This window comes from Nannobrachium achirus (assembly GCF_963921795.1).
Source record: "Nannobrachium achirus genome assembly, chromosome: 16".
In the NCBI taxonomy this organism is placed as follows: domain Eukaryota; kingdom Metazoa; phylum Chordata; class Actinopteri; order Myctophiformes; family Myctophidae; genus Nannobrachium; species Nannobrachium achirus.
This window is the reverse complement of record NC_137823.1, coordinates 56,119,982-56,147,481: the sequence shown is the minus strand read 5'-3', so window position 1 is coordinate 56,147,481 and position 27,500 is coordinate 56,119,982. Positions and strand designations below refer to the sequence as shown.

The 27,500-nt window shown below is 43.7% G+C and overlaps 1 protein-coding gene across 1 annotated transcript in view; it reads left to right on the top strand.

Moving 5' to 3' along the window:
* ptprk (protein tyrosine phosphatase receptor type K) overlaps positions 1-27,500 on the top strand; it is a 182,390-nt gene that overhangs the window by 83,536 nt on the left and 71,354 nt on the right. The window contains exons 5-9 of the mRNA XM_080745394.1: positions 7,599-7,680; positions 11,368-11,483; positions 13,574-13,748; positions 24,547-24,659; positions 25,640-25,820. Coding sequence (XP_080601520.1) covers positions 7,599-7,680; positions 11,368-11,483; positions 13,574-13,748; positions 24,547-24,659; positions 25,640-25,820 — 667 coding nt within the window. The remainder of the gene's footprint in view (positions 1-7,598; positions 7,681-11,367; positions 11,484-13,573; positions 13,749-24,546; positions 24,660-25,639; positions 25,821-27,500) is intronic.

Below are 27,500 nucleotides of genomic sequence, written 5' to 3'. Positions count from 1 at the left end.
TGTTTGCTAGTTGTTTGTCCCACGAGAATGATCAAAAACAATGATAATGGCCTACAAAGTTCACGATGTGTCGCATCGCGACGTGTTGTGAACTTGTGCATCTGCTGTTTTCACTGTTTTAAAATGCTTTTCGAAATATTGAATTAAAAAAGGAACGTTATGGACATGAAGGCACGCACACATGTGCCCCACACCAGTGGTTCTCAACCTTTTCAGGACGAAAATAGCAGATCTACATGCTCACAACGCCTCGCATTGCGAGGCATTGTGAGCATGTAGCATGGCTATTTTCACAATTTCTGCCCCTAATATTTGACAATTTGGCCAATGTTTAATTTTAGAGGTATGAAATTGTCACTTTAGAAATGTGCAGATACCCTCTATTCACTTAAACTTCATGTTGGTTTGTTTACTGTTGAGTGAGAAAACAATGTTGTACATTAAGTTAATCATCTGGGGACCCCCCAAAATAATTTGGGGACCCCCCTGGGGGGTCCCGACCCACAGGTTGAGAACCACTGCCCCACACAACCACTGCTGCTATGTTGCTACTCATAGGTCTGCAACTTTCTATTGTGTTCTTTCTCTTTTTCTCAAAATCCACTACATCAGGTAGTCTGAATCATATCTTGTCCAGTGCCACACAAAGATACAGAAGATAGCCTATCTATAAGCTCAGCGCTTGCTGATGCGACACATTGTAAGCTTGTTGATTTGCTATTTTTGGTGTGTTCATTTTAATTGATTATTTTCTTAAAAGTATATTATATATTTATCAATTACATCGAGTCGTAGATTAACTGATGCACGCACACTGCTACTGCCGCCATCAGTAGAGAAAACTCATAAAAGTGACACTTTTTTCCTTCGACTATAAACTTGTCAAGGACCTTTATGTGTCGGGTAAGTGCCTTGACCTTAGCCTGACCGCAGCACCAGTGAATCACTCATTTTCAATCTCGATACCTATTTGGTCACTCATTAACGTCACCATGGGCTCAATTTATCAGCTCATGGTCTGTTGGCCTATTTGGCCTTTTTTTTTTAAATCTATTTCTTTACAACTCATCAGTGATCAGCATGTCCCAGATCACTCCCATAAGGAGCAAACGCACAGTAGCAGCTGCCCTGCGTCCATCCTTCAACATCGACAGTCCACTTACGAGTGTTTGACTGCAGAGCCACTGTCCATGTCTATTATTGAAGCATGTTTCGTAGCGAAAATTGCCTAATATCTACATGCTCTGTAGTCTGTAGATAGGCTATTTTCAGTTGTTATTTTAAGATTAGAGCATTTGAAGTGGTCAAACTATGTTTAGAAGCATCTGGGATATTTCATAAAAGCAAAGGTTAAAGCCTCAATCTGTGATTTCCTCACCTGGTTGGCAGTATGTAGAGCAGCAGGAACAATATTACTAAACCATCGTTATTCTAGATATTGGGTTAATTGTTTAGGAAGAAGTGCTAGAGTGTGTGTATGGGGGGGGACTTAGTTAGTGAGTTAGTATCATTTATTGTTTAGGAAGAAGTGCTAGAGTGTGTGTATGGGGGGGACTTAGTTAGTGAGTTAGTATCATTTATTGTCCACAGTGTGGAAATGTGTCTCATATACATTTAAACAACATTAGACAACAGATCAACAACAGCAGCAACAAACACTTACACACAAAACATCTTTAAAGGCAACAAGAAGGACAACAGTGGCATATACCAGGGGTCTTCAACAGGGGGTCCGCGACCCCTAGGGGGTCCGCGGAGGTACTGCAGGGGGTCCGCGAAATTATTGCTAAAAAAAAAAAAAAAAAGATTTCAAAAAATGTTTTTTTTTTTTTTTTGCCTTTTTCCACATTTATTTAAAAAATAAATCATGATTATATCCATTTTGAATAGCTTGAATACATGATTACTATGCAATTGACATATTGTTGATAGTATTGACATTTGTTCTCAGTTAATAAGTAGTATGTTTAGAAATGGTTGTGGTACGGCCCACCCTGCTCGCTGTAACTTGAACATGTTTAAAATAAAAAAAATATGTCGTAGCCCCGACCCCCCCACCCTACGAGGTGGTAGGGGGTCCCTGCTCCATCTCCCCATCAGTTTGGGGGTCCCCGGCCTGAAAACGTTGAAGACCCCTGGCATATACTGTAAAAGAACAGGCAGATCAACAAGACATGGCATCATTCAATGCCTTAATGGCATTTGGAATGAATGAGTTTTTAAAGATAAGATTTTGCCATACAAAAATGTCCAGTCGTGATACTTAACCAACCACTGGCGCAGAGGCCCAGGCAGGGTTTCTTTCTGGCTACGGTGTGTCTGGCTTGGCCAGGCGCTCCACTGCACACAGTTGGCACAGTTGGTGTTCAAGCCAGTAGGGGGTTGTGCCTTTTGACTCCTGCTGCTTGGTCAGGGCGCCTGATCAGTGGGGGGGCGGCATCTGGGGGAGGTTGCGTCAACCTCCACTTAAGCCTTATATCATTTGTCATATGACAAATAGTGGAAATGTTGTATATCTACAAGCTCACAACGTGTCACATCGTGGCACCTTGCTTGGCTGTCTTCACCAATCTACAGGGTTAAAATATTTAAGGTTAAATATTTTGACCCGATTCTATAAGTGTCTTCTAAATCCTTCTAAGGTTTTTTTTTTTTTTAAAACACATGTTTCTATGTCAGTTGTTCTCAAACTCTTTCATGCCAAGGACTCAGGGATCCCCCAGAAGCAAATATTTTAGTTACAAATGTTCACTTTAAAAATGAGATATTCAAAGATTGACTCGGTGCCGCGCTGTGAGCTCTGCTATTTTTCAATAGTTAAATCATTAAATAATTCTAGGCCTAAATGGGTTAATGTGGTCAAGTCCTTCCGGTGAAACTCCCTCCCTGTCAGGTGAAAAGAAGCGGCGGGTGGCTCCGTGTGTGCATGAGAGGAGACACGTGGGGGGCGTCTCCCAACAGCCACGGGACCAGGGGCGTCACGCCAAATTCTGGGCCCTGGGTACAAGGATTCACTGCGGGCCCCCCATGAATGTTAACTATTGAAAAATAGCAGATATACAAGCTCACAGCGCGGCACCGATTGCCGCGCTGCGAGCTTGTATATCTGCTATTTTTTAAAAATCGTGAAAATGTGTGCAAGAAACCTATGTCAAGGACCCCCGAGATGATATGTATTTGGCCACGGACCCCGATCTCAAAATATTTAGTTCCAGGGACCCCCAGAAGCAAAATTTGAGTTAGAAATGTACGCTTAAAAAAATACACATATTCAAAGACTTTCACACATTTTCACAACTTTTCAAAAATAGCAGATCTACAAGCTCGCAGCGCGGCACTCGGTGCCGCGCTGTGAGCTTGTATATCTGCTATTTTTCAATAGATAAAGTTATTAGGGCCCCTCCACCTTGGGCCCCAGTAACTCAGTCCCACTTTCCTACCCCTTGTGACGCCCCTGCACGGGACAGCAGTGGGGGTTGACAGCAGGTTGACAGTCAGGGACCACGGCACACATGGGGGGAGAATTGGCAATGACTGAACTGGTGTGGGAAAAAACAACAAACAGCTGTTCAAAAAACAAAAAGAAATTCAAGTAGACTGGAACATAAGGCTTTCGGTGGGACCGGGCTCCATTCCCTGCCAGAAAGAACCCCAGGTCCTGGCAGACAGACATAGGGACGTGTAGGACTCTGATGTGGCTTTGGAAAACTGACCTCAAAAAGATTATGTGAGGTTTTACATCTGCTGTGACTGACGCACACGCGCACACAAACACACGCTTGCTTACTGAATGCACGCACGCAGGCACACGCAGGGCACATCAAGCACTCGCGCTTCTGAAGAGGAGATGGAAATCAAGTGGCACATAGCTGTGTAATGAACGACAGACACGCGGATGGCTAGATAGTGGCCAGGGCGGGCGGACGGACAGACAGACAGACAGACAGACGAGGCAGGCAGACCGACACAAAGACAGATAGATAGATGAAGGTATTAAGCCACTTAGGCTGAGAATTATTGAATGCTTTAACTATTGAAAAATAGCAGATATACAAGATCACAGCGCCGCGCTGCAAGCTGGTAGATCTGCTATTTTTGAAAAAGTTGTGAAAATGTGTGCAAATCTTTGAATATATGTATTTTTAAAAAGCAAACATTTGTAACTAAAATTTTGCCTCTGGGGGTCCCTAGAAGTGAATATTTTGAGATGGGTGTCCGTGGCCAAATACATATCAGTTTGGGGGTCCAGTTTGGGGGACATGAAAAAGTTTGAGCACCACTGACATACTGTAGAAACATAGGTTTTTCAAAAAAACCTTAGAAGGATTTAGGAGACAATTATAGAATCGGGTCAAAAAATATTCAATGAATTGCACAAATGTTCACAATTCTTCAAAAATAGCAGCTCTACAAGCTCGCAGCTTGTAATATTGTGAGCTTGTATATCTGCTATTCTTCAATAGTTAAAGCAAAACACTATGCACACTAACGTGTAAAGTGTACCCGGTCTAGAGGTATTAAAAGTCAACTGATGCCTCCCTGCTTGGCTGTGAGCTCAGAGTGAAAGATGATAGGGAGAAGGAGACAAGATAGATTGCTAGGAGAGGAGGCGAGAGAGAGAGAGAGAGAGAGAGAGAGAGAGAGAGTATGACAAGCGAGGGATGATGATAAGCTAAGGGTAAACAGTTCACGGCAGGTTTCCTTTTTACAGGTGATGAATGACAACAGCGCTTCCTCTCTCCCTCTCTCTCTCTCCACCCATCTGTCCTCTCTCTCTCATCTCTCTTACACCATCCTCTCCTTTCCTCTCTCCTTCATTACGGTCCTCCTCGCTGAGTAAACACTGTCAGAAAACAGACAGACAGAGAGGAGAGGAGAGGAGAGGAGAGGTTGAAGATGATGGAGGGGAAACAGAGAACGGAGGAGAAGTGACAAGAGGAGTTGAAATGACAATACGGATGAATTCACTCTATTCTTTAATCAACGTGATGGGTTTTGATGGAATGGGCTTGTAGCTGGAGTGATGGAATATATGACCAATTCAAGATAAAAACAAACAAAACAAAACTAAAGGTGAACACGATATCATAATGGCAAAACGACTGAGTTAACCACTTCAACCCTATAGTATATTTATATTTTATCCCCAGGGTTCTAGACTAGGCAGACTTAGTTTTCCCCTCATCAAAATCTCTTTGCAGAAATAGCCAATCTATGAGCTCACAACGTGTCGTGGTGGTGCAACGCGTTGTGAGCTTGTAGATCGTCTATTTTATTTGAATGTTCACCCCAGAAAGAGGACGCTAAGGGTTTTTGGTAATGGTATGTTCGGAATTTAACCCAGACCTTCCAGTCTCAGGGCTACTGAGCTAGTGTCCATTGAATGGGCCATCTCCAACGGGTAACCGGTTAAGTCGCCGGAAAGAAAGATTTTTATATTTCATTTTGTTTCACTGAGAATAAGGTTAGAAATAACTTTAGGATTACGCATATCTTTCTGAGGTTAAGATTAGGAATAGGGTTAGGTTTTGGCACCGTTTCACTGAGGTTGAGTTTAACCGTTTAGGCATAGTTTACAGAGGTATATAAGGATATTAAGGATCTCAATGGAAAATAACAAATAAGCCTTTTAAACAACACATTTAAACTGAGAGAGACGTACACAGAATAGGCGCGCACGCACACACACACACACAGACGGTCAACAAAGATCTGCACCTATACAATTATGCCATGTCCTTCCAGAAGCAAAGTCCTTTATAATGTATTTAATTTCCATTTGTTTACCCCGGTTCACAGTGAATGGCAAGCCTTATTGTGGAGCTCTGTAATGTTAGCTGTAACTCTGAGCCGAATGAAAAAAGTTGGTGATTACATTTTTAATTGGGTCTAAAGCCCTTGCCAGCTACCTTCTTTTTCATCTCCTTTTTTCCCCCTGGCATCTCGGTTTATGTACAGCTCCTGGCATAACAAACAAATTCACTCCAACGTAGTTTAGTTTGTGTTTGTGTCGCAGACGCGGTGCTATGTTTTCTACACTGCGTTTGTTTTTTTGACCTATCCTAACTGCAGTCATGTACGTACTGTAGGTCACAGAATCTGTTGTGAGCCGTTGTGAGCTTGTACGGTAGATCTGCTATTTTCTGCACACAACATGTAGTACGGCAGCATATGAATTAAGTGTAAAGGGCTTTCAGAGTTGTTTTGGGGCTTTTTATGCCTTTATTTTCATAGGATAGTAGACTGACAGGAAATGGGGAGAGAGATGGGGAATGACATGTGGCAAAGGTCGTCCGGATCGTGAATTGAACCGGCAACGCCAGCAGGCCTCATAGCCTAGTATGTGGTACGCTCCTTGACCACTAGGCCAGCGGGCGCCCCACGATTTCATTTTTTTTAAAGAAAACAATGATTCTCTAAGACCTCATGCACACCTGCTCCGAATTTGCTGTGCGGCAAATGGCTGCGGCCGTGCGTTCTTTTCCCGATCGAACCCAGTTCGATTTGTGCGTCTTTTCGCACGAGGTAAAAACGTACTGACTCCTTTTATGACTCCTTTTCGGATCGGCTGTGTGGATTCCGCACAGCATTGCACACCAAATCCAATGCGTTTTAACCCATTCAGAACGGGTACAAAGTATTGTGTATCATTATTTTATGTTTTAACTATTGAAAAATAGCAGATATACAAGCTCACAGCGCGGCACCGAGTGCCGCGCTGCGAGTTTGTAGATCTGCTATTTTTGAAAAATTGTGAAAATTAGAATTTTGACCCGATTCTATAAGTGTTTTTTGAATCCTTCTAAGACTTTTTGAAAAACCTATGTTTCTATGTCAGCAATCTGGCCAGCCATCGTCAAAGAAAAGGTCCTTTTCACTTAATTGGAGCTCAGTTAGTCTGTTCTTGAGAGACTGCTATGTCAGTGGTTCTCAAACCATTTCATGTGAAGGACCCCCAAACTGATATTTATTTGGCCATGGACCCTTATCTCAAAATGTTTAGTTCCAGGGACCACCCAGAAGCAAAATTTGAGTTACAAACTTTCGCTCTAAAAATACATATATTCAAAGATTTGCACACATTTTTCACGACTTTTTCAAAAATAGCAGATCTACAAGCTCACAGCGCGGCACTCGGTGCCGCGCTGTGAGCTTGTATATCTGCTATTTTTCACTGGTTAAAGCATTCAATAATTCTAGGCCTTTTAATCATGCAGTAAATGGAAACAACGCTACAGGCCTTCATGTGTGCAAAGCCCTTAAGAATCCTTCCGTTGCCTCAGCAGGGATGTTGAATTGAACACTTCCAGATTTGGGTTAACGAAAGGTCAGACATGATCGTGGATGTTTTCTCCCAAGCTTCTTCCAACTCCCACTGACCTTTACTTTAATTAAAAATAGATTATTTACAAAGAACATTATTTATGTGTACTTTGCAGATCAAACTAATACATAAATCAAGGCATACTTATAATGTTTATGAATATTGGTAATAGTAATGCTGATAATGCATTCTCTCTCTCTCTCTCTCTCTCTCTCTCTCTCTCTCTCTCTCTCTCTCTCTCTCTCTCTCTCACCCTGTGTCCTCTCTCCTTCAGGTCATATTCGAGGCAGAAGTCTCAGACGGCAAGGCCGGCTTCATAGCCATCGACGACATTCAGGTGCTCAGCTACCCGTGCGGTAAGTCATTAGCATTGCCAGCAATTAGTCCTAGTCCGCTGCTTAGGCGCTGATAGCTCGGGCCACTCATTAGACTGCACCTATGATGGCTTCTGTTGCAGCTGAACGGCTAGATTAGTAGGAAGGTGACACGGGGTGGGGGGTGGGGGGGGTCGGGGGGAGAAGGAGGGAGGAAGAGGAGCGAGGGGACGACGGGCAAACAGCAAGGAGAGGAGAGAGACAGACGGGTGAGGAGGAAGAGTTGGAGGAGGAAGAGAGACGGGGAGCGATAGAGAGTGAAGCGGGAAATGAGACGGTATTATGGAGAGAGACAATTCTGACCGCTCAGCACTTTTATAGATATACACACACACACCCACACGGATGCACGTACACACAGGGACACGCGGACAAACAGGCAGACGCGTGCGCGCGCGCACGCACGCACACACACACACACACACACACACACACACACCAGGGTCGTCACAAGGGGGGGAAGTGGGACTGAGTTACTAGGGCCCAAGGTGGAGGGGCCTTAATTATTTAGCTATTGAAAAATAGCAGATCTACAAGCTCACAGCCGCGCTGCGAGCCTGTAGATCTGCTATTTTTGACGTGAAAATGAGTGCAAATCTTTGAATATATGTATTTTTTAAGCGAACATTTGTAACTCAAATTTTGCTTCTGGGGGGTCCCTGGAACTTTGAGATGGGAAACAGGTTTTTCAAAAAACCTTAGATGGATTTGAAATATTCAAAGACTTGCACAAATGTTCAAGATTTTTCTAAAATAGCAGATCTACAAGCTCACAGCGCGCGAGTGCCGCGCTGTGAGCTTGTAGATCTGCTATTTTTCAATAGTTAAAGCACCCAGGGCCCAGACTTTGGTGTGACACCCCTGCACACACACACACACACACACACACACACACACACACACACACACACACACACACACACACACACACACACACACACACACACACACACACACACACACACACACACACACACACACACAGAGAGAGAGAGAGAACAGTGCTTGTCTTGTCTCCAACGAAGAAGCGAGTCAGAGCAGAGGAGGCGAAGGTTGTGATCCATTTCTGATTGTGGCTAACCTCCGTGTCCCTTCTCTCCTTCCCTTCTGTGGTTCCTTATTTACCGCAATCCCTCCAATTAAAATACGTTGCAAATGCAGAACTATTGGCCTGCCATGGATGGCACACCAGGTGTGTGGGTCAGAGGACCCAAACTGGGTCACAATGCTAATCCATGTGAGGAGAAATGCTCCCAGTAGCAGCTCAGAGTCAGACAGCTCATCAGCCTAGGAGGATCTATAATGCTTCTCTATCTGTTAAATCAGTAGTTCACCAGTTTTTGGTGCCATGGACCCTCACATTTATACCACAGTATAAATGTTTTTTTTTGACAGACACCCCCAGAAGAGAAGATAAAAAATAACAAACATATTCAAAAAATGTCAAACACTTTCAAGATTTTTTCCATTTGCACTGCATGTTTCACCTCATTGCCACACCAAACTCATTAAGATAAAATATATTGCCGCTCTTGGATACCTTGTATGTCCAAAACCGCTACTTTTCAAGAAATGATTTTTTTCCCCCAATGGATCCAATTTAGTTATTATTTAGTCACAAACCCTTGTTAGTGCTTTTCATTGGTTAATTATTTATCAGATATATAGATTATAGACAGTCTTAACCACTTTCAACCCGTTTATCGGCATGTCATTATCAGGTAAAATTATTCCTTAAAGTAAAACATTTCCAACATAGCAGATCTACAAGCTCACAACACATGTATGGAGCGATCCTAAGTAGACGTCAAATAAGAACCTCCACATCTTGAAATAGGAAGGGGTGAGAGCACAGGACAAGCATACAATGTAGGGAGCACGACTTGGACTGGAATTAGTCCTCAGTCACACTCCACAGAAGGACCATTCATCCTCACAGCTGCATTTCTGCACACACAACTGTGCGCGTGTGTGTGTTTGTGTTATGTTGTGCGTGTGCCGTTCATTTTAGTTTAATCGCCCATTTAACAGCCATCTATGATTGCAATCTCCTCCCAAGAATGAAAATGTCAAAGTCAAACGGCATCTTCAGAGCCTGAAAGCCTCATTTTATGTGATAAGCACTGGTTTAATTTGAATGGGTGACGATGAGCATTTACACCGCATGCACACTGGACTTTGAACTATTATTAATCATAACAATGATAACAGTACTACACATTTAATTTCTGGACCCTAGGGGGTCAATTTGGTTACATTTGTACACTTGGAGTTAAAGATGTGATAAAAATGCAGCCGCTCTCTCTCAACACCTCTGTTAATAAGGTTACTTATTTCCCTGAATCACATAAGGCAGCAATATTTTCTTGTGGCTGCTTCCTTCCCACACCTCTTTCAGTGGTAAACAAAACAATTATTTTGAACCCACCAAAATAATTAAAATGATTTGATCAATGTCCGCCGTCTGTCCACATGCTGACATCACTGATACTAAACCGTGTCGCCGTCATGCTGAAACAATGCCCAAATAATGTCTGTCTGACATGATGAAACAATTGACCACATTTGGAAATCACTACAGTGGCCAAATTGGACACGGAACACCATATATGGGCTTAAAAGAGAGCCATTTGGGCATTGTTTCAGCATGCGCATGTTATCATGGCGGTGGTATCAGTGATGTCAGTTATCTCCAAATTTGGACTCTGTTTATTTTGGCTTTGTTTCAGCATGCGGCTGTTACCATGGTGGCGACACTGTTTAGTATCAGTGACGTCATCATGCTCATCTCCAAATGTGGGCATTGTTTCAGCATGCAGCTGTTACCATGGAGGCAACACTGTTTAGTATCAGTGATGTCAGCATGCTCATCTCCAAATGTGGGCATTGTTTCAGCATGCGGCTGTTACTCATCTCTGAATTTGGGCATTGTTTCAGCATGCCGCTGTTGGTGGCGACACTGTTTAGTATCAGTGATGTCAGCATGCAGACAATTAGATAGTTGGATACTGTCCGATGTCTGTCTGATATACATGCATGCTGACATCACTGATACTAAACAGTGCCCAAATTTGGACATCACTGATACCACCGCCTGTACTGCGCACTGCACAGGCATCTCTGCCATGGTAACAGCCGCATGCTGAAACAATGCCCAAATTTAGAGATGACTGATATCACTGATAATCCAACATTACTTCTGAGACTCCTACATTCAATCCCTCATAATACTGTGCACACCTCATAATCCAAACTGCACATTATAAGGGGCACATATGTTCAAACGGCCAAGGACTAGTATATATATATATATATATATATATATATATATATATATATATATATATATATAATATTATATTGCGGGTGTATTATTATTTTTGTATTATTCGCCTACGTAAGATTTTTATCCATATGACCTTTAAGTAACCATAGCATCGTACCCATAGCTTAATGTTTGGCAATAATTCTAAAGCGTGAGTGACCCCCCTTCTAACCTCATATCCTGTGTGAGTGTGACCTCTGTCATGGTCATATGAAAGAAAAACCAAACCACCACCCAACGATAATTGGGTCTCAACAGTCCCAATGATAACATGAAAACCTCGTATTTTTTTTGCGCCACAAGATGTCTCATTTTCTCCCTGGTTGTGACCTCATTTCCTATAGATAAATCTCCTCATTTCCTGCGCCTGGGTGACGTGGAGGTGAACGCCGGACAGAATGCCACGTTTCAGTGCATCGCCACCGGACGAGACACCTCCAATAATAAACTCTGGCTACAGGTACAGTTGTACACACACACACATTATGCACATGCACATATGATTCCATACTGGAGTTATCATATCATAATTACAACAAACCACGAGTACACAAAATATTATATTGTCGTTGTCGGGTGGCAACCTCGTATGTCCAAAACCGTTTGTTTTGTATTTATGATTTTAAAAGTTATTTAAACTAGTGAAAACAGCCGATCTACAAGCACACAACGCCTCGCACCGCGAGGCGTTGTGTGCTTGTAGATCTGCTGTTTTCACTACTTTTGTGCGACAGCCTTGTATGATGAAGCAGGACTTTACTTTGCAAAATAATTTACAAATTTGAAACTTGGAGATACGAGGTTTCTGCCCGACAGTGACGATATACAGTATGCCAACACTGTAAAATATTGAATGTTAATTTCACTACGAGAGCGTACAAATGTAACCAAATGCATCCTTATGGGTTCATTTGGTTACATGTGCACTCTCAGTTAAATGGTTGGTTCAGATTTTTGGACATAAAAGCTTTAGGAAATACTTTTTTAGTGGTTGCAACTTGCAAGGTATTAATTGATTGCCACAGTCGGAGTTCTGGTCAGTTTCTGATGAATATAAAGTAGTTCTGGTGATTTTGGCAGGGCCCGGGGGCCACTCATTAAAAATACATTAATCCACAAAACTAGCGTCATTTGTATTGTTGACCTATTTCTACCAACAGTAGCACTACAGTACTTTCGTTCAACTTTGACCCCTCTGTCACATGGTACAATTTTTCGTGTCCAGTATCACTGCAGTGAGCGCCCCCAAAACGAGGTGCTCTGCAGTCAGCTGGTCAGAACCAAAGTAGCGCCATATGGTGAATATACAGTAGATCAACAAACACAAATGACGCTATTGTGGATTAATCAATTTTGAATGGGTGACCTCCACCAAATCACCAGAACTACTTCATATCTATCATCAGAAATTGACCAGAACTATCTAACCAAGGCAATCAATGAATACCTTTGCAACCACTGTATTAATAGCAAGTATTAATCTGAAAGAAATCTGAACTCTTGACATTTTTACTGTTTTGGTGTGTAAGCCACTGGAGACACAGTAACTGTACATGCAGTTATCTGAGAAACAACCGCACAAGCAGGTTTATGTAGCCCTAGCCACAATGGTTTACACACACACACACACACACACACACACACACACACACACACACACACACACACACACACACACGCACACGCACACGCACACATGCACACGCACACGCACACACACACACACGCACCTGTCTCCGGGCTATACATTTCTGGCTGCTAAGTTGATTAAGAGTTTAATAGCCACTGATTTCATTATAAGCTCTATTGTTGGGGATGACCTTCAAACCTGCTGTCATTGAGTAAGCGCGCGTGTGAAGTACAATACCCACCACGTGCCCTTGAGCACTGTGGTTATTTAACCCCCACCTGCTCCGCTGGCGCCGGCAGATAACATTGTGTAGCAGGTGCTGCGTTGTATATCTAGGTCATTGTCAATCGCCTGTCTGTCTGTCTGTCTGTGTTGATTTCGTCGATTAAAACTATGACGAAAAATGTTTGTCGACTATCTATTTTTCACTGACGAAAATTGAATAAAAACGAAATAAAAACGAAACTGGGATGACTAAAACTAAGACTAAGTATATTGACAATTTCGTCAACAAAATAAAAACTAGACTAAAGCGTTAGGGAGGGACTAGTGGAAAAGAGAGGCACTTTATGTTTGGTTGCTCTCAGGTGTTGTGTGCTGAAAATAGCAGATCTACAAGCTCACAACGCGTCACAGCGCAACGCGTTGCGAGCTTGTACACAACTTGTACACAACCAAGTGTAAAATCAGTCATTACGATGCCATCAAGGCCTGCCAAAATACATTTCAGTTGACTAAATCAACTGTAGATTTAGTCGCCTAAAATCGGATGATATTTAGTCGACTAAAATTAGACTAAAACTAAAACTTTTCAGGTGACTAAATTATGACTAAAACGAAATCAAAATTCGCTGTCAAAAACAACACTGTTGTCTGTCTGTCTGTCTGTCTGTCTGTCTGTCTGTCCTTCCGTCTTCTAGAGGAGAAATGGTGAAGACATCCCGGTGGCTCAAACCAAAAACATCAACCACAGGCGATTCGCCGCCTCCTTCCGCCTCAAAGAGGTGACCAATCAGGACCAAGATCTCTACCGCTGTGTCACCCAATCGGACCGCGGCTCCGGCGTTTCTAACTTTGCCGGACTGATCGTCAGAGGTAAGAGGAGGTTTTGTTCATTTCATTTGTGCCCCAGAACAGTTTTGTCAAGTATAGCATTTTTGTCGTTAAAATCCCTCTACAAGTTAAAATAAGAGGTTGATAATGAAGCACTTAGAAGTAACTCTCTTTCTGCCATGATATCAATGAGTAATACAGTAATTTAGATAAAATAAATGGCATAGTGACTTTCAAAAGGCTGAATTACATTATACCAAGCAACTTTCATTTTGTGCCGTTTTGCGGGCTTGTACATTTCTATTTTTGAACACGTTTTTGAAAAATCTTGAAAGTGTGAGAACTGTCACTGTGACATCACTCTAACATCACGCTCTGATGTCACTGTGACTCTTCACGGAAAGGGGTTTGCTGCTCTGACATCACGCTCTGGCTTCATCTCCCTTTTATGTCCATATATTTTATGCCCATATATAGTCGACAATGTGATGTCAGAACATGCCCATATATGGGCATTCCTAGATCACACTTGCAAATTAATTACCCTAATTGCCCTTTAGGGCGAGGTCGCATGTCGCCCTGAGGCGTCTTACTAGTTTTGTAGAATCAGCCTCAGGTCTCGAAGGGTTAAAAGTGTCAGGGAGGGTTTCTCCACAGCATTTCAACATGAATGGCAGTGCATGGCGTACAGTGTAATGGTACATTTCAACATCAATGGTAGTGAATGGCGTACAGTGTAATGGTACATTTCCATGTTTTTGGTCCTGAAACCAACCGTTTTGTGGTTGTTTTGATTTCAATTATTCATATTTTTAAACAGACAGTGGAGCGAGACCAATAATATGGCCCAATCTGAGACCTCCGGAAATCTCTAGACGTCCCCTGTGTGTCAGTCAGCAAGCTGACTGTGTCTGAATGATAAAATACAGCTTGCTCAACCTACACACTAAACTAATGAGGGTGTGTGTGTCTAAACGCACGCACGCACTCACTCACTCACACACACACACACACACACACACACACACACACACACACACACACACACACACACACACACACACACACACCTGCACATGCTTAGAAATGGATGCGCTATACTGAACATGCATGTCCGTTAATGTGTTTGTGTGTCTACAGTACATATAATTTGCGTTCACGCTGTGTGTGTGTGTGTGTGTGTGTGTGTGTGTGTGTGTGTGTGTGTGTGTGTGTGTGTGCGTGCGCGTGCGCGTGCGTGTGCGTGCTGCTGTATTACTAGCTGTCATGTGTGGCTGACATGTGGTTAATAAGGTGTCACCAGTGTGTTTGAGATGGAATGCTTTATTCATTCACATCCAATACCTTACATATTCAAGTCAACTCCGAGAGAGGGAGGGAGGGAGGGAGGGAGAGACAGACAGGGGGAGAGAGAGAGAGAGAGAGAGAGAGGGAGTGAAAAAGAGTAGGAGTGACAGAAGGAAGGAGAGAGAGAGAGGGACAGGGGAGAAAGAGAGAGAGAGAAGGAAGGGAGAGCTCAAGCAGCCGAGGAGCCGGTGGCAAGCGGTCCACGATGTAAACCCCGAGAGCTCATTATCCGCCGAATATCCATATCAGAATCAAGAGTGAGCAGTGTGTGAATATGTAAACAGAATCTGTTTATTATTCCTCGCATAAGAAGATGGGAGAGCAGAGAAAGAGACAGAGAGAGAGAGAGAGACCGCCAATCCAACAAATCAAAGCGCCCGCGAGGGCCACGTTCTCTTCTCTGTACAACAAACGGCGTACGTACGACGCTGTTGACTCTCACGAGCAGAAGCTCCGCCGCGCCACCGTTGCTGCCTGCCAAGGGTTAGCGGTTCTATTCCCTTTGTAGCTTTAATGAGTCGGAGCCAGAAACTCCTGCCAGGCCCTGGGCTCTGTTTCAACGTGTTCGCTCGGTAGGGGGGAGGGGGGATGCGTTGGTAGGGAGGTCGCCGTGCGCATCCCGGGGACGCTTCGCGTATGTTGTCGCGTCACCCAAAGGCTAACTTTGGATAAAAGTGGCTCCCAAAAGACCCTCACGGAGGGAGGAAACCAGAAGACGACGCCACCCATGGGGAAGTTGTTTCTCTTTTCTTTCCTTTTTCTCCCCCCACTCACCACTTCTCTCTTGCCTCCAGTTCCTGAAAAGCTGCCATTTTCAGAGACGCGTGCATATGTAAGCATCTCATGTTTATTTATCGCGTATATTTATCATGAATATGAGATGTGAGGGGAAGAGACAGATGAGGGTTCCCAAGCTGAGCAGCAGGCAAAGCAAGTGTCTGAACATGAACAGAAACACGACCACTCTGCATACAGTACAGTACAGCAGGCACGTGCACACATAGACTTCATAGGGGGCTTGAGCCCCTGCCCTTTTAACCGTCTGTAAAAAAGTGCCCTCTCCAGACCATGAATGCAGTTTTTACTATGGTGAAAGAAATGCAGATGCCCCCTTTTACATGCCATACCTGAAGGCAGCATTCAAGAGAATTGCCTTGTCCAAAACTCTCCTGAACTTGAATGCATCATCTTATGTTATAAGAATTGCCCTCCCTATGCAGAAATCCATGCTTAGTTCAGTGTGGTATCAAGCACTGAAAATGCGCGACCAAAAGGCCCTTTTAGAAATGTCAGCCCCTGCCTCTCTAATATTCTCTGCAGTACTCTGCATATTAGAATTTGGGGGTTAACCACTTGAACCCCAGCATCCATGTTCAGGGGGTGTCTCCCCCCCCCCCTAAAACGTGTTGCAACACGCCAAAAAAAGTGCAGTTGCCTCAAGTCCGTTTCTCTAAAGAAACAAGGGTTTAAAGTGGTTCAATCTAAACCTATACGCCACGGTGGCTAGGGCGAAACGCCAACAGCGCTGCCGTCAAAAGAGGTGTCAGTGGCGATTAAGCCGTCGATCCGGAGCCTGGTCGTTAGGAGAGATGTCACAAACAACCAAACGTACCGGGGGACGACGATGGCACCGTGCAAGCAGCGCCACAACACAACTCTCATGTTTATTTATCGGGATGTCAGATGGGAACGGCAAAAAGATGGAGAGAAATCAAAGGGAAGCAAGTGGGGTGTGTGCGTGTGTGTGTGTGTGTGTGTGTGTGCGCGCGCGCGCGCGTGTGTGTGTGTGTGTGTGTGTGTGTGTGTGTGTGTGCGTGCGCGTGTGCGTGTGTGTGTATCTTTTTTTCCCTTTCTTTTTTTCTCCCCTGCCTTTCACCCCGTTTCCTGAACATTCAGCTTCGAGGAGGAGGTGTGAACGGAGTAATTGCGCAGAAAGCATTCTGTTCATTTATTCTGAGTATATATTTTTAATTATGATCGTGACTTGGAAGGAGGAGGAGGGGGGGGGGGGGTAGATCAAAGCAGCAGGAAGCATGTGGCCGATAAGGATCTGACGAATGGGAATTGAATCATATTACAGATTGGATGATAAACTCGACGGAATGAGTCATAATACGTCTTCTACAAGGCAGTGGTTTTTGACGTTTTTTTTGTGCCCAGGGGAGGCACACAAACCAATGGGCAAAGACGATATCTCAAGGTACTACTTTGAGTCATAGCAAAAGTAATTGCCAATCTACAAGGTCACAAGGTCGCATTGCCTATAATGACAGGCCCAAAAGAGGGCTGCCATATTAAAAGTGATACACATATATATATTTTTTAAGCTTATTGGGACCAAATGTCTCAGTTTACCATGAGAAATGTCACAGCTTGTATTCTTGTGTCTATACATCTTTACAGTCTATGGGTTGGTTCCCTTGACACATCACTGTGACATCACAGGTGATATCACAGGTGACATCACCTATGTAAAATTCCATATATGGGTATTCCCCAGAATCCCCTTTATGCCCATATATGAAGATCCCTGATGTCATCGATATATATCACTGGTCAGATGGCCAAGACATGGCCCATATCTGTGTGGCTGGTTCAGATTGGGATCTCCATGTATGGGCATAAAATATATTGTATGTTGTGATGTCATGGGAACCACTCTAACAGAATCCCTTTTATGCCCATATATGGAGATCCCTGATGTAAAATATATTAAGCCCATATCTAACAGGACTTCATGGACAGGGATCTCCATGTATGGGCATAAAAGGGATGTACTATTATACAGTACATGGATCTCCATACATGGGTAACTGGTCCGATATACATCACTGGCCAGATGGCCAAGAATTGGCACAACCTCGTTGCATGTCGCCCTGAGGCGTCTTACTAGTAGAAGTTATCTCTGCATTAGGAAGTGAGCCAACAAACGTAAAAAAAAAAAGTATATATTGCAATAATAATGTGCGGTTCTCTCAAAATCCATTGGCACACCTCGTTCTATGATCCGTGGTCAAGCAACAGGAATGTCGACCATTTTTTAGCTCAAGGTTTCTTACAGGTGAGATGTGACGTGTCTTCATACGTTGATAACGTAGACACTAGGAGGAGATGGAATCTCCCTGAAGAAGCACACACACCATGATGGATGCATGGAGGAATAGAAGTATTATTATAGCCCTTATAGTCCCTATAAAGTACCATTGCAGATGAAAAGCATATAATTGTGCCATGGCTGCGTGTTTCACAGAGAGAGAGAGAGCGCGAGAGGGGGAGGGAGACGTTGGACAAAGTTCTCTGTGTGTGTGTGTGTGTGTGTGTGTGTGTGTGTGTGTGTGTGTGTGTGTGTGTGTGTGTGTGTGTGTGTGTGTGTGTGCGTGCGTGCGTGCGTGCGTGCGTGCGTGCGTGCGTGCGTGCGTGCGTGCGTGCGTGCGTGCGTGCGTGCGTGCGTGCGTGCGTGCGTGCGTGCGTGCGTGCGTGCGTGCGTGCGTGCGTGCGTGCGTGCGTGTGTGTGTGTGTGTGTGTGTGTGTGTGTGTGTGTGTGTGTGTGTCACAAGTGGTTTGATCAGAGTATAGCTGGAATAAAGTCTTGCCCTCTGGTTACTATACAGTGACACAACACATCATCATGCCAGCTCGTAACACACACACACACACACACACACACACACACACACACACACACACACACACACACACACACACACACACACACACACACACGCACAAGTACCCACCACTGTGCCAGCTTGCATTACACACATGATCCATGGCCTCAAAAGCTCTTGCAGCATTACCATCACATGCACGCACACACACACCCAGCTCATCAAAACACAATAAAAACACTCCATAATCACACAGACAGACAGACAGCTAACAGACTTGTGAGGACATCGTATTGACTTACACATTCACTCACTAACCTCAAACCGCCAATCCATAACTTTGTAGATTTCTCCTCTTCGTTCTGGCCTTGTAGAGAAAACAGTCCAAGATGTACACGGCTACACGCACATCCATGAGGCTATTGAGACAGTGCTGAATCACATAGGTATAACACTGTGTTAATGCTCACAATATATTTGTTTATTTAAACAGTAAAAAACACTGCGTTTCGGCCTCTGCAGCCTTTGTCAGGTGTACTGACCTTAGAGTTTTCAACAGGCCTGAAAATGAAGGCCCGGCCCTAACTAAATAGCATACATTTTAGGCCCTACCCGGACCAAAAACGTACGTAACGTGGTCGGGTTTGGGAATAATTTGAGAACAATATCACGAGTAAATGTCGGCTCGGGTTCGGGTATGGTGGTTGGGTTCAGGCAGAATTGTACTCCTGACGAAGACTGTAGATAAATATTTTGGGACCATTAAGACGGCGTGCGGAGTCTGCGGACCTTATCCTTCTCTACTTGAAGGGAAAACACAAACACGCCTCACTGTAAGTGTGAGTGACAGGTGAGGCTGTGTATCTACAAGCTTTACGTGTCATTCCTAATCATTACTGACTGATTGTGTTCAGCAGTAAAGTTAATGTGATCGGGGCAGACTATGACATGAACGCACAGACATATGCACACACACTCACACAACTTCACACACATTTCACATGCAGAATTTTAACCCATTTAGACCTGAGGCCGATTCTCCATCCATCCATCTTCAACCGCTTATCCGGAATCGGGTCGCGGGGGTAACAGCTCCAACTGAGACTTCCAGATTTCCTTATCCTGCGCAACTTCCTCCACTCCCTCTGGGAGTATACCAAGGCGTTCCCAGGCCAGTCTGGAGATATAATCCTTCCATCTGGTCTTAGGTCCATCAAATCCGTGCATCGAGGACCTTCCTAGGAAGGCGCTCGGGGGGCATCCGTACTAGATGCCCGAACCACCTAAGCTGACTCCTTTCCAAGTTAAGGAGCAGCGGTTCTACTCCAAGTCTCTCGCGGGTGATGAGGCCGATTCTAAAAATGCTAAATGCTAAAAAAAAATGATGTTGCTTTATACTGTACATACTGAAGCAACAACAACCCCAAATGGGGTTACCGGATTGAAAGGTATAGTTAGGCTGGGGCGCCCGCTGGCCTACTGGTCCAGGTGCATACCACATAGGCATTGCCACATAGGCATTGATGTCTGACGGCGTCGCCGGTTCGATTCCCGATCCGGACGACCTTTGCTGCGTGTCAATTCCCATCTCTTCCCCGTTTCCTATCAGTCTAACTGTCCTATCAAATAAAGACATAAAAGCCCCAAACAAATCTTTTAAAAAAAGAAAGATATAGTTACATTAGTTAGGCCTACATATAGGGGTTCCCCAAACAACACATAAAACAATGTGCCACCAGGGAGTTAAATGTACAAATGACAAGTGATGAAAGATAAATAAACAAACCAAATCAGCAACATAAAGCCAACATTCCAACATTGTCTCCTCTCCAGAGCCAAATTATGACCTACTTTCCTTTCTCCATCACCATTTTTCTGTCTATTATTCATCTTTTTAACATTTTCCGACGTGCACACAAAATATATGCATGCGCGCACACACACACACACACACACACACACACACACACACACACACACACACACACACACTACTTTGCATTAGTTCCGCGACCACATCTTCTCTAGCATCCATGTGTGCGTTCTTTGTTTGCTAATGTATCTGTGTGATGCCTTGTTTATTTGCCATGTTGTTTACTCTTATTTTATCTTTCTATGGCGCTGCGCGTTGACATGTTGATGTTGTTGCCTTTCTGAAGTAAATTGAATGTTCATTATCGGAATATTCCACACACAGTGTGTGCGTGCGTGTGCGTGTGTGTGTGTGTGCGCGTGTGTGTGCGTGTGTGTATGTGTGTGTATGTGTGTGTGCGCACACGCTGTCAACCTACAGTGTTTCATCTGTTGGTAAAGAGACACTACCCAGCCTGCACCGCTCTGACAGCTGTCTGCTTCTCTCTCTCTCTCTCTCTCTCTCTCTCCCTCTCCCTCTCCCTCTCTCTCTCTCTCTCTCTCTCTCTCTCTCTCTCTCTCTCTCTCTCTCTCAAATACGCACACCCACAAATATGCTGAGCGGAAAAGAGGTGACAGGGAAGTGGAATATAAATAACCATTAAAGAAATAACGTGCACAGTCGCGCACACACACACACACACACACACACACACACACACACACACACACACACACACACACACACACACACACACACACACACACACACGCACAGTTTGCACACACCGCTGCCAAGAAAACCAGAAAGGACAACTAAATTGGTTAATTTGGCTAATTTTGCCTTTTGATCATTAACGATGACAAAATGGACATTACTGCTCAAAAGCAAGACAAAAGTGTAGAAAGTCTGCCATTGATTCTGTGAGTTGTCTGTTAAAACCCGACCTGTGCACTAACGATAAATTACAGAAATTCAATGTTGAACTCAGGCTGTGGGCAAATACATCAATGTCGAGACTATGTTTTGCATTCTGTCTGTCCGTGGGCCTCACATGGGCCTTTAATACAGAATTTGTCCAAAAATCACTCAACTCTGTACACATTATCTCTGTAGTCAAGTGATCAAGATGGATCCGTCCGATTCTTCACATTCCATCCTCATTGACGACTTCCGAACATTGCTGGCCCACACAAAAACCTACCTAACCTGGTGGAGATCTGTTCTCAGAGGAGCACTTTTTCTAGTATTGATATTGTAATATGAGACTTGATATTTGGAGATTTTAATATTATGATATGGCCTAAGTGTTGTATTTTCCTCCTTTGAATCACTTGAGCCTTGTTAATTAATTAAAACAAATGTCAAACATTAACAAAATAGTGAAAATAGCTAGCCTGGCTCCAGCCCATAGACCCGCCCACTCTCTGAGTGGACTGCTTGGTGGGTCTAACGAATAACCAATCTGTGCCAAGCAGTTGAAACGATTACATTTCAGGAAGCGCACTCGCACACAAGTAGGCGGATCGGCAGATCTCTAGTGATTGGTTTTAGGGCAAGTCAAAGTCCCTCCCCCTGTAAATCGTTCAGACAGGGAACAATGTCAGACTCAAGCTTCAGCTGAGTCTGAAATCAGGCTAGAAAATAGCCTGTCTACATGCATATAATGAGTAACCTTGTGACACTCTGCTACGATCAGAGCCCCATTGACTTCCATTATAATTCAAGTTAAATATTTCAAAAAGTGTAAAACGTGGAAAACAATTACTGCAGGTACTTCTGTGGCAGTGTGCATACATTATAATGCTGATCAGTCCAGCAGTTTGTGAGATTAGCAGCTCATGCATACACATTACACATACCATCTCATAGACGCCTAGCGTTTTGCAGAACCATGCCATAAAACCACACCTGGTATGTAAGCAAGGACCTTCACCCTGTTAAAATAAGGCTAGTAAACCTGGATTTTGTTGCTGTCGGGCAGAAACCTTGTATCTCAATGGTTTCTGTTCAGTTTTCTTTGTAAATGAATGCTCTATTCCATCGTAACAGTGTAATTTAACTCTGACAGTGTATAAATGGTGAAAACAACACTGAGGATTTTACTGCATGATGACTTATAATGAAAAAGTCACAGGATTTGATTGGCAAAAACACATATAAGATCCCTGTGTGGGGAGTGAGGGTCTGTGTGTAAGTAGATGTTTGTATATGTTTGTAGCAACTGTCGGCGTGATGGATGTATGAACGTTAGTGGCTGTGTGTGTGTGTGTGTGTGTGTGTGTGTGTGTGTGTGTGTGTGTGTGTGTGTGTGTGTGTGTGTGTGTGTGTGTGTGTGTGTGTGTGTGTGTGTGTGTGTGTGTGTGTGTGTGTGTGATGGGCGAACGATATGTGTAGGCCTACTTTGTGTGTCTCAGGAAGAAAAATCTATCATGCACTATATGGTCTGCAGTGTGTGTGTGCGTGCATGTGTACGTGTTATTGCGTTGGGCTGTCGGCTCGTCAATCATGTGTATTTGACAGCTAGCACTGATCTGATTCACTGGCCCTGAACCTTCACGCATCCATCCATCACTCACACGCACACACACGCACGTGACGCACACACACACGTGCACACACACCACTGTATCATTATTCCCACTGATGGAATACTGATGGAATTACAGGCCGCTCTGCAGCATTTTAAATGCAACACAGCAACCAAACATAATCTCAAAAAGTTAAATGACATTGTTGAAGCAGTCGTTTATCACTGACTTTTTGCATTCACATTTCAACCAAGACACAAGGTCACAGAGGAACCTACTACCTAGACCCCAGCAATCCGTATTCTGGGGAAAGCTTAATATCAGATCGACAAGCTCACAACGCGTCGCAAGTTGCTGTTCAAATACATTTCCGGTGTGACCAGGCTGAATTTCAAACCATAACTGAAGTCATTCACATTCTTGGCATCCTGGTTTCATGCTCGACCATAGAGTAGACGCCACCATATCGTCGTTGTCGGGTGTAAACCTTGTATGTCCAAAACCGCTTGTTTTGTATTTATCATTTAAAAAATGAACTAAACTAGTGAAAACAGCAGATCTACAAGCACACAACGCCTCGCACCGCGAGGCGTTGTGTGCTTGTAGATCTGCTGTTTTCACTACTTCTGTGCGACGGCCTTGTATGATGAAGCAGGGCTTTACTTTGCGGAAAAAAAACATACTAATTTGAAACTTGGAGATACAAGGTTTCTGCCCGACATTGACAATATCGTCATTGTCGGGTGGAAGCCTTATATGTCCAGTTTCTTCTCAGGAAATGGAAAACAGAACGTGCCTTTTGATCGATCCGGTATATATGGACAAAAGAAAAAAGCATTCTCTCAAAATAGCAAGCTCAATATTTCCGCTACTTATGAGGTGCTGTATAGGGAATTAATTTAGGAGAAAATGTGAGAAGACAAAATTGTGTGCACATCTCAAGCCCATATTCAGGCCAGGTACTGGACATCAAGGTATCAGATAATGGAAAGTAGAGGAACGCCCGTACACTGTTTGTATGCTCCAGAAACTCACTTTTTATTTTAGTCCAACGTTTCGACAAATAGTCTTCATCAGGCAAAAGTTATGGTGACAGACAAAGAAACCATTGATTGATGGTAAAGCATAACACCTAGGAGTAGATAAGTGCTCAAACCACTCTACTCCAATCACAGGGACTGGATCCATAAATCCACTCCTCAAAAGAGTATTTTTTTAAATACCTGGACAGAAAAAAAGACTTTTACATTTATCACAATACTCGAAACATATACAATATATCAATGAAGGAGTACATGTTATGTTAGAAGTTGTAATATGGAAATTACAATATGCTAAACAGCAACGATATAATGGTGATGTCCTTATTTGCCTAGGATCAGGATCAATGTCACATTGTTCCCCATCTCTATCCTTCTCTTTGCACTCTACTGTATTGAATATTATAACATTCTATTTAATAAATATATGCTTAATAATTCTCTCTCCCTCTCTCCCCTCAGAACCTCCTCGCCCCATAGCCCCGCCTCAGTTGCTGGGTGTCGGCCCCACCTATCTGCTGATTCAGCTGAACGCCAACTCCATATTTGGTGATGGACCGATTATACTGAAAGAGGTACGTTGTCCAGTGTCAACATGTAATTCATTATTCAACTGTTATACCCTAACCCTAACCCCGCCTTCCTGGTGGCGAGATGGAAACCCTTCAAGTCCACCACTCAAGCACTATTTCGCGCTTTGCCGTATGATATGACGGTTTCGCGCGGGGGAAATGGTAGATCTACAAGCTTACAACATGACTCATCGCAACACGTTGGTACCTTGTAGATCTGCAAGTGTTGCTACTTTTGAAAAACTAGACGTTTTAAAAAAGATGTCATGGAATAAAACCTTTTTAAAAACCTTGAAAAATTAGTTTTCATTGTCATACCGATGAATTGGACCTTTGATCCTAGCCGGAACACAATATACTGATAGGTCAAGGGTCTTCAACGGGGGTCCGGGAACCCTAGGGGGTCCCCATGGTTACTACAGGGGGTCCTCCAAATCTTTGAGTGATAGAAACTTTTTTTTCTCCTTTTTTATATTAGCCACTTGAACCCTAGCATCCATATTCTGAGAACTTTAGCCAAAAATAGCAGATCTACAAGCTCACATCGCCTCGCGCTGCGAGGCGTTGTGAGCTTGTAGATTGGCTATTTTTGGCAAAGAGCTTTGGTGTAGAGGGGAAAAAGAGCAGAGTAGTAGAGAGTGAAAGGTCAAGTTTATTAAGTACTGACGGTTCAAGTGGTTAAATATCTGAAAACACAAATTGACATGAATCCAAAACACACTGACGATTGGGCTGTCAAACATTGAAACCATATGGAATCTACAGTATGATAAGGTTGTCCCTGCTTCATCTCTCTCAACCAAGGCGTCCTTGGCCTGAAAACGTTGAAGACCCCTGTGATAGATCATGAAAATAAACACGCTCTGAAAAATAATTTTCAGAGCGTTTGGGCTTTGGGCCTTTGGGTCTGTGGGCCCTGATAACCGAAAAGGTTGAGAATGACTGACTGATTTAACGTATCGAACCGTGCGGCCCCTTCCCAGGTGGAGTATCGCATGACGTCGGGCAGCTGGACAGAGACCCACGCCGTCAACTCTCCCAACTACAAGCTGTGGCATCTGGACCCGGACACGGAGTACGAGATCAGAGTGCTGCTCACCCGGCCTGGGGAGGGAGGGACCGGCATGCCCGGCCCGCCGCTCATCACTCGCACCAAATGTGCAGGTACAACAAACACACCCTTCTGGTTGTCTGTGTAATGATATGTCTACACACTACTTTCCCAATGTGAATGAATGGACCATTGTAATACCATGAGAAACGTCACAGCTTGGCCGTGTCCGTGTAGACGTGTACACATTTTGATGGGTTTCTATGGGTTTGCTGCTCTGACATCATGCTCTGATGTCACTGTGATATCAGGGGAACCACTCTACCAGAATGGGCTTTGCCGCTCTGACATCACGCTCTGGCTTCACTGTGATGTCACTCTAACAGAATCCCTTTTATGCCCATATATGGAATTCCCTGATGTCCTCAATATTAATGATGATGACATCAGGGAACCAGGGGGAACAAATCCCTTTTATGCCCATATATGGAGATATGGAGATCCCTGTGATGCCAGGGGAACAAATCCCTTTTATGCCCATATATGGAGATCCCTGATGTGTCCACATCCCTGATGTCCACATCACTGTGGCCGGTCGCTTGTCACCCTGAGGCGTCATACATACATAAACAACAACCCCAAAAAGTAAGACATAGTGAAAATAGCCACTGTACAAGCTCTGCTATTTTCACTATTAAAGAGGGCTTAAGTGGTTCTTTCATAATGTATTTTTGTACATCTGGGACCCAGGAGACACCACATTTATCTTTTGGGTCTCAGCTGAGAAACCTTGGGAACCACTGGTCTACATGGAGTCTCCAGGGTGAATTACTTAGTGTATACTTGGTTGCCAAACCTGCCATTGTCGCTCGCCGACGGTAGAGCCTTGCTACACAAGCTTGCTGTGAGCTTGTAGATGGGCTATTTTTGGTGTGCGATGCAGCGTGCGACCAATAAGTAAGGCATCAGCGTAGTTAGATTTTTCTGTCCATCTCTCTTTTATCTGTCCATCTTTTTATCTACATGTCTACCTGTCTGACTATCTGTTCCTCTATCTTTCCGTTTATGTATCTGTCCATCTGGCCCTCTATCTAGGAGAGGACCGGGTTCCTAGAGTAATGTAGGCATTACAGAGAGAGAGAGAGTGTAGGGGTGTAACGATAAATTTTAACAACGATACGATACGCATCACGTTACACATTTATCGATAGACCAAAAGTAGCTATATGGAATGGAAATGTAATTAAACCACTCGATTTCATTTTCCTTCTTAAAATTGCTAAATACAAGGAACAAATACTTAGTTTCCATAAAATCAATTATTTGCACTGCAAAACGATTCGATACTGATTATCTACATTGCAAAACGATACCGATACAAAGCGGTACAATGTATGCTTTTGCATATAGATATAGTAGATCATTGCAAATTAAAAATCGATCAATCAGTTACTATATCGTTACACCCCTAAGAGAGTGTGAATAGCTATGGAAATGGATGGTATTGTAGGCTAAAAGATTAGATAGAGGAGAGGAGGCAGAGCAGTTGGAGAGGAGTTTTTGGAGCTAGTGGACGATAAATTAAAGAAGGAATGATTAAACTACTGGAGGCACAGTGGCAACATGGTTTTGTTTCCACGTCCTTCTATACAGCTCTCTCTCTCTCTCCATCTCTCTCTCTTTCTCTTTCTCTCTCTGTCGCTCATTTATCTATCTCTCGCTCTCATCTCATTCCCCAGTGTCATTTTCTGTCCATGACTCTCTCTCTCTCTCTCTCTCTCTCTCTCTCTCTC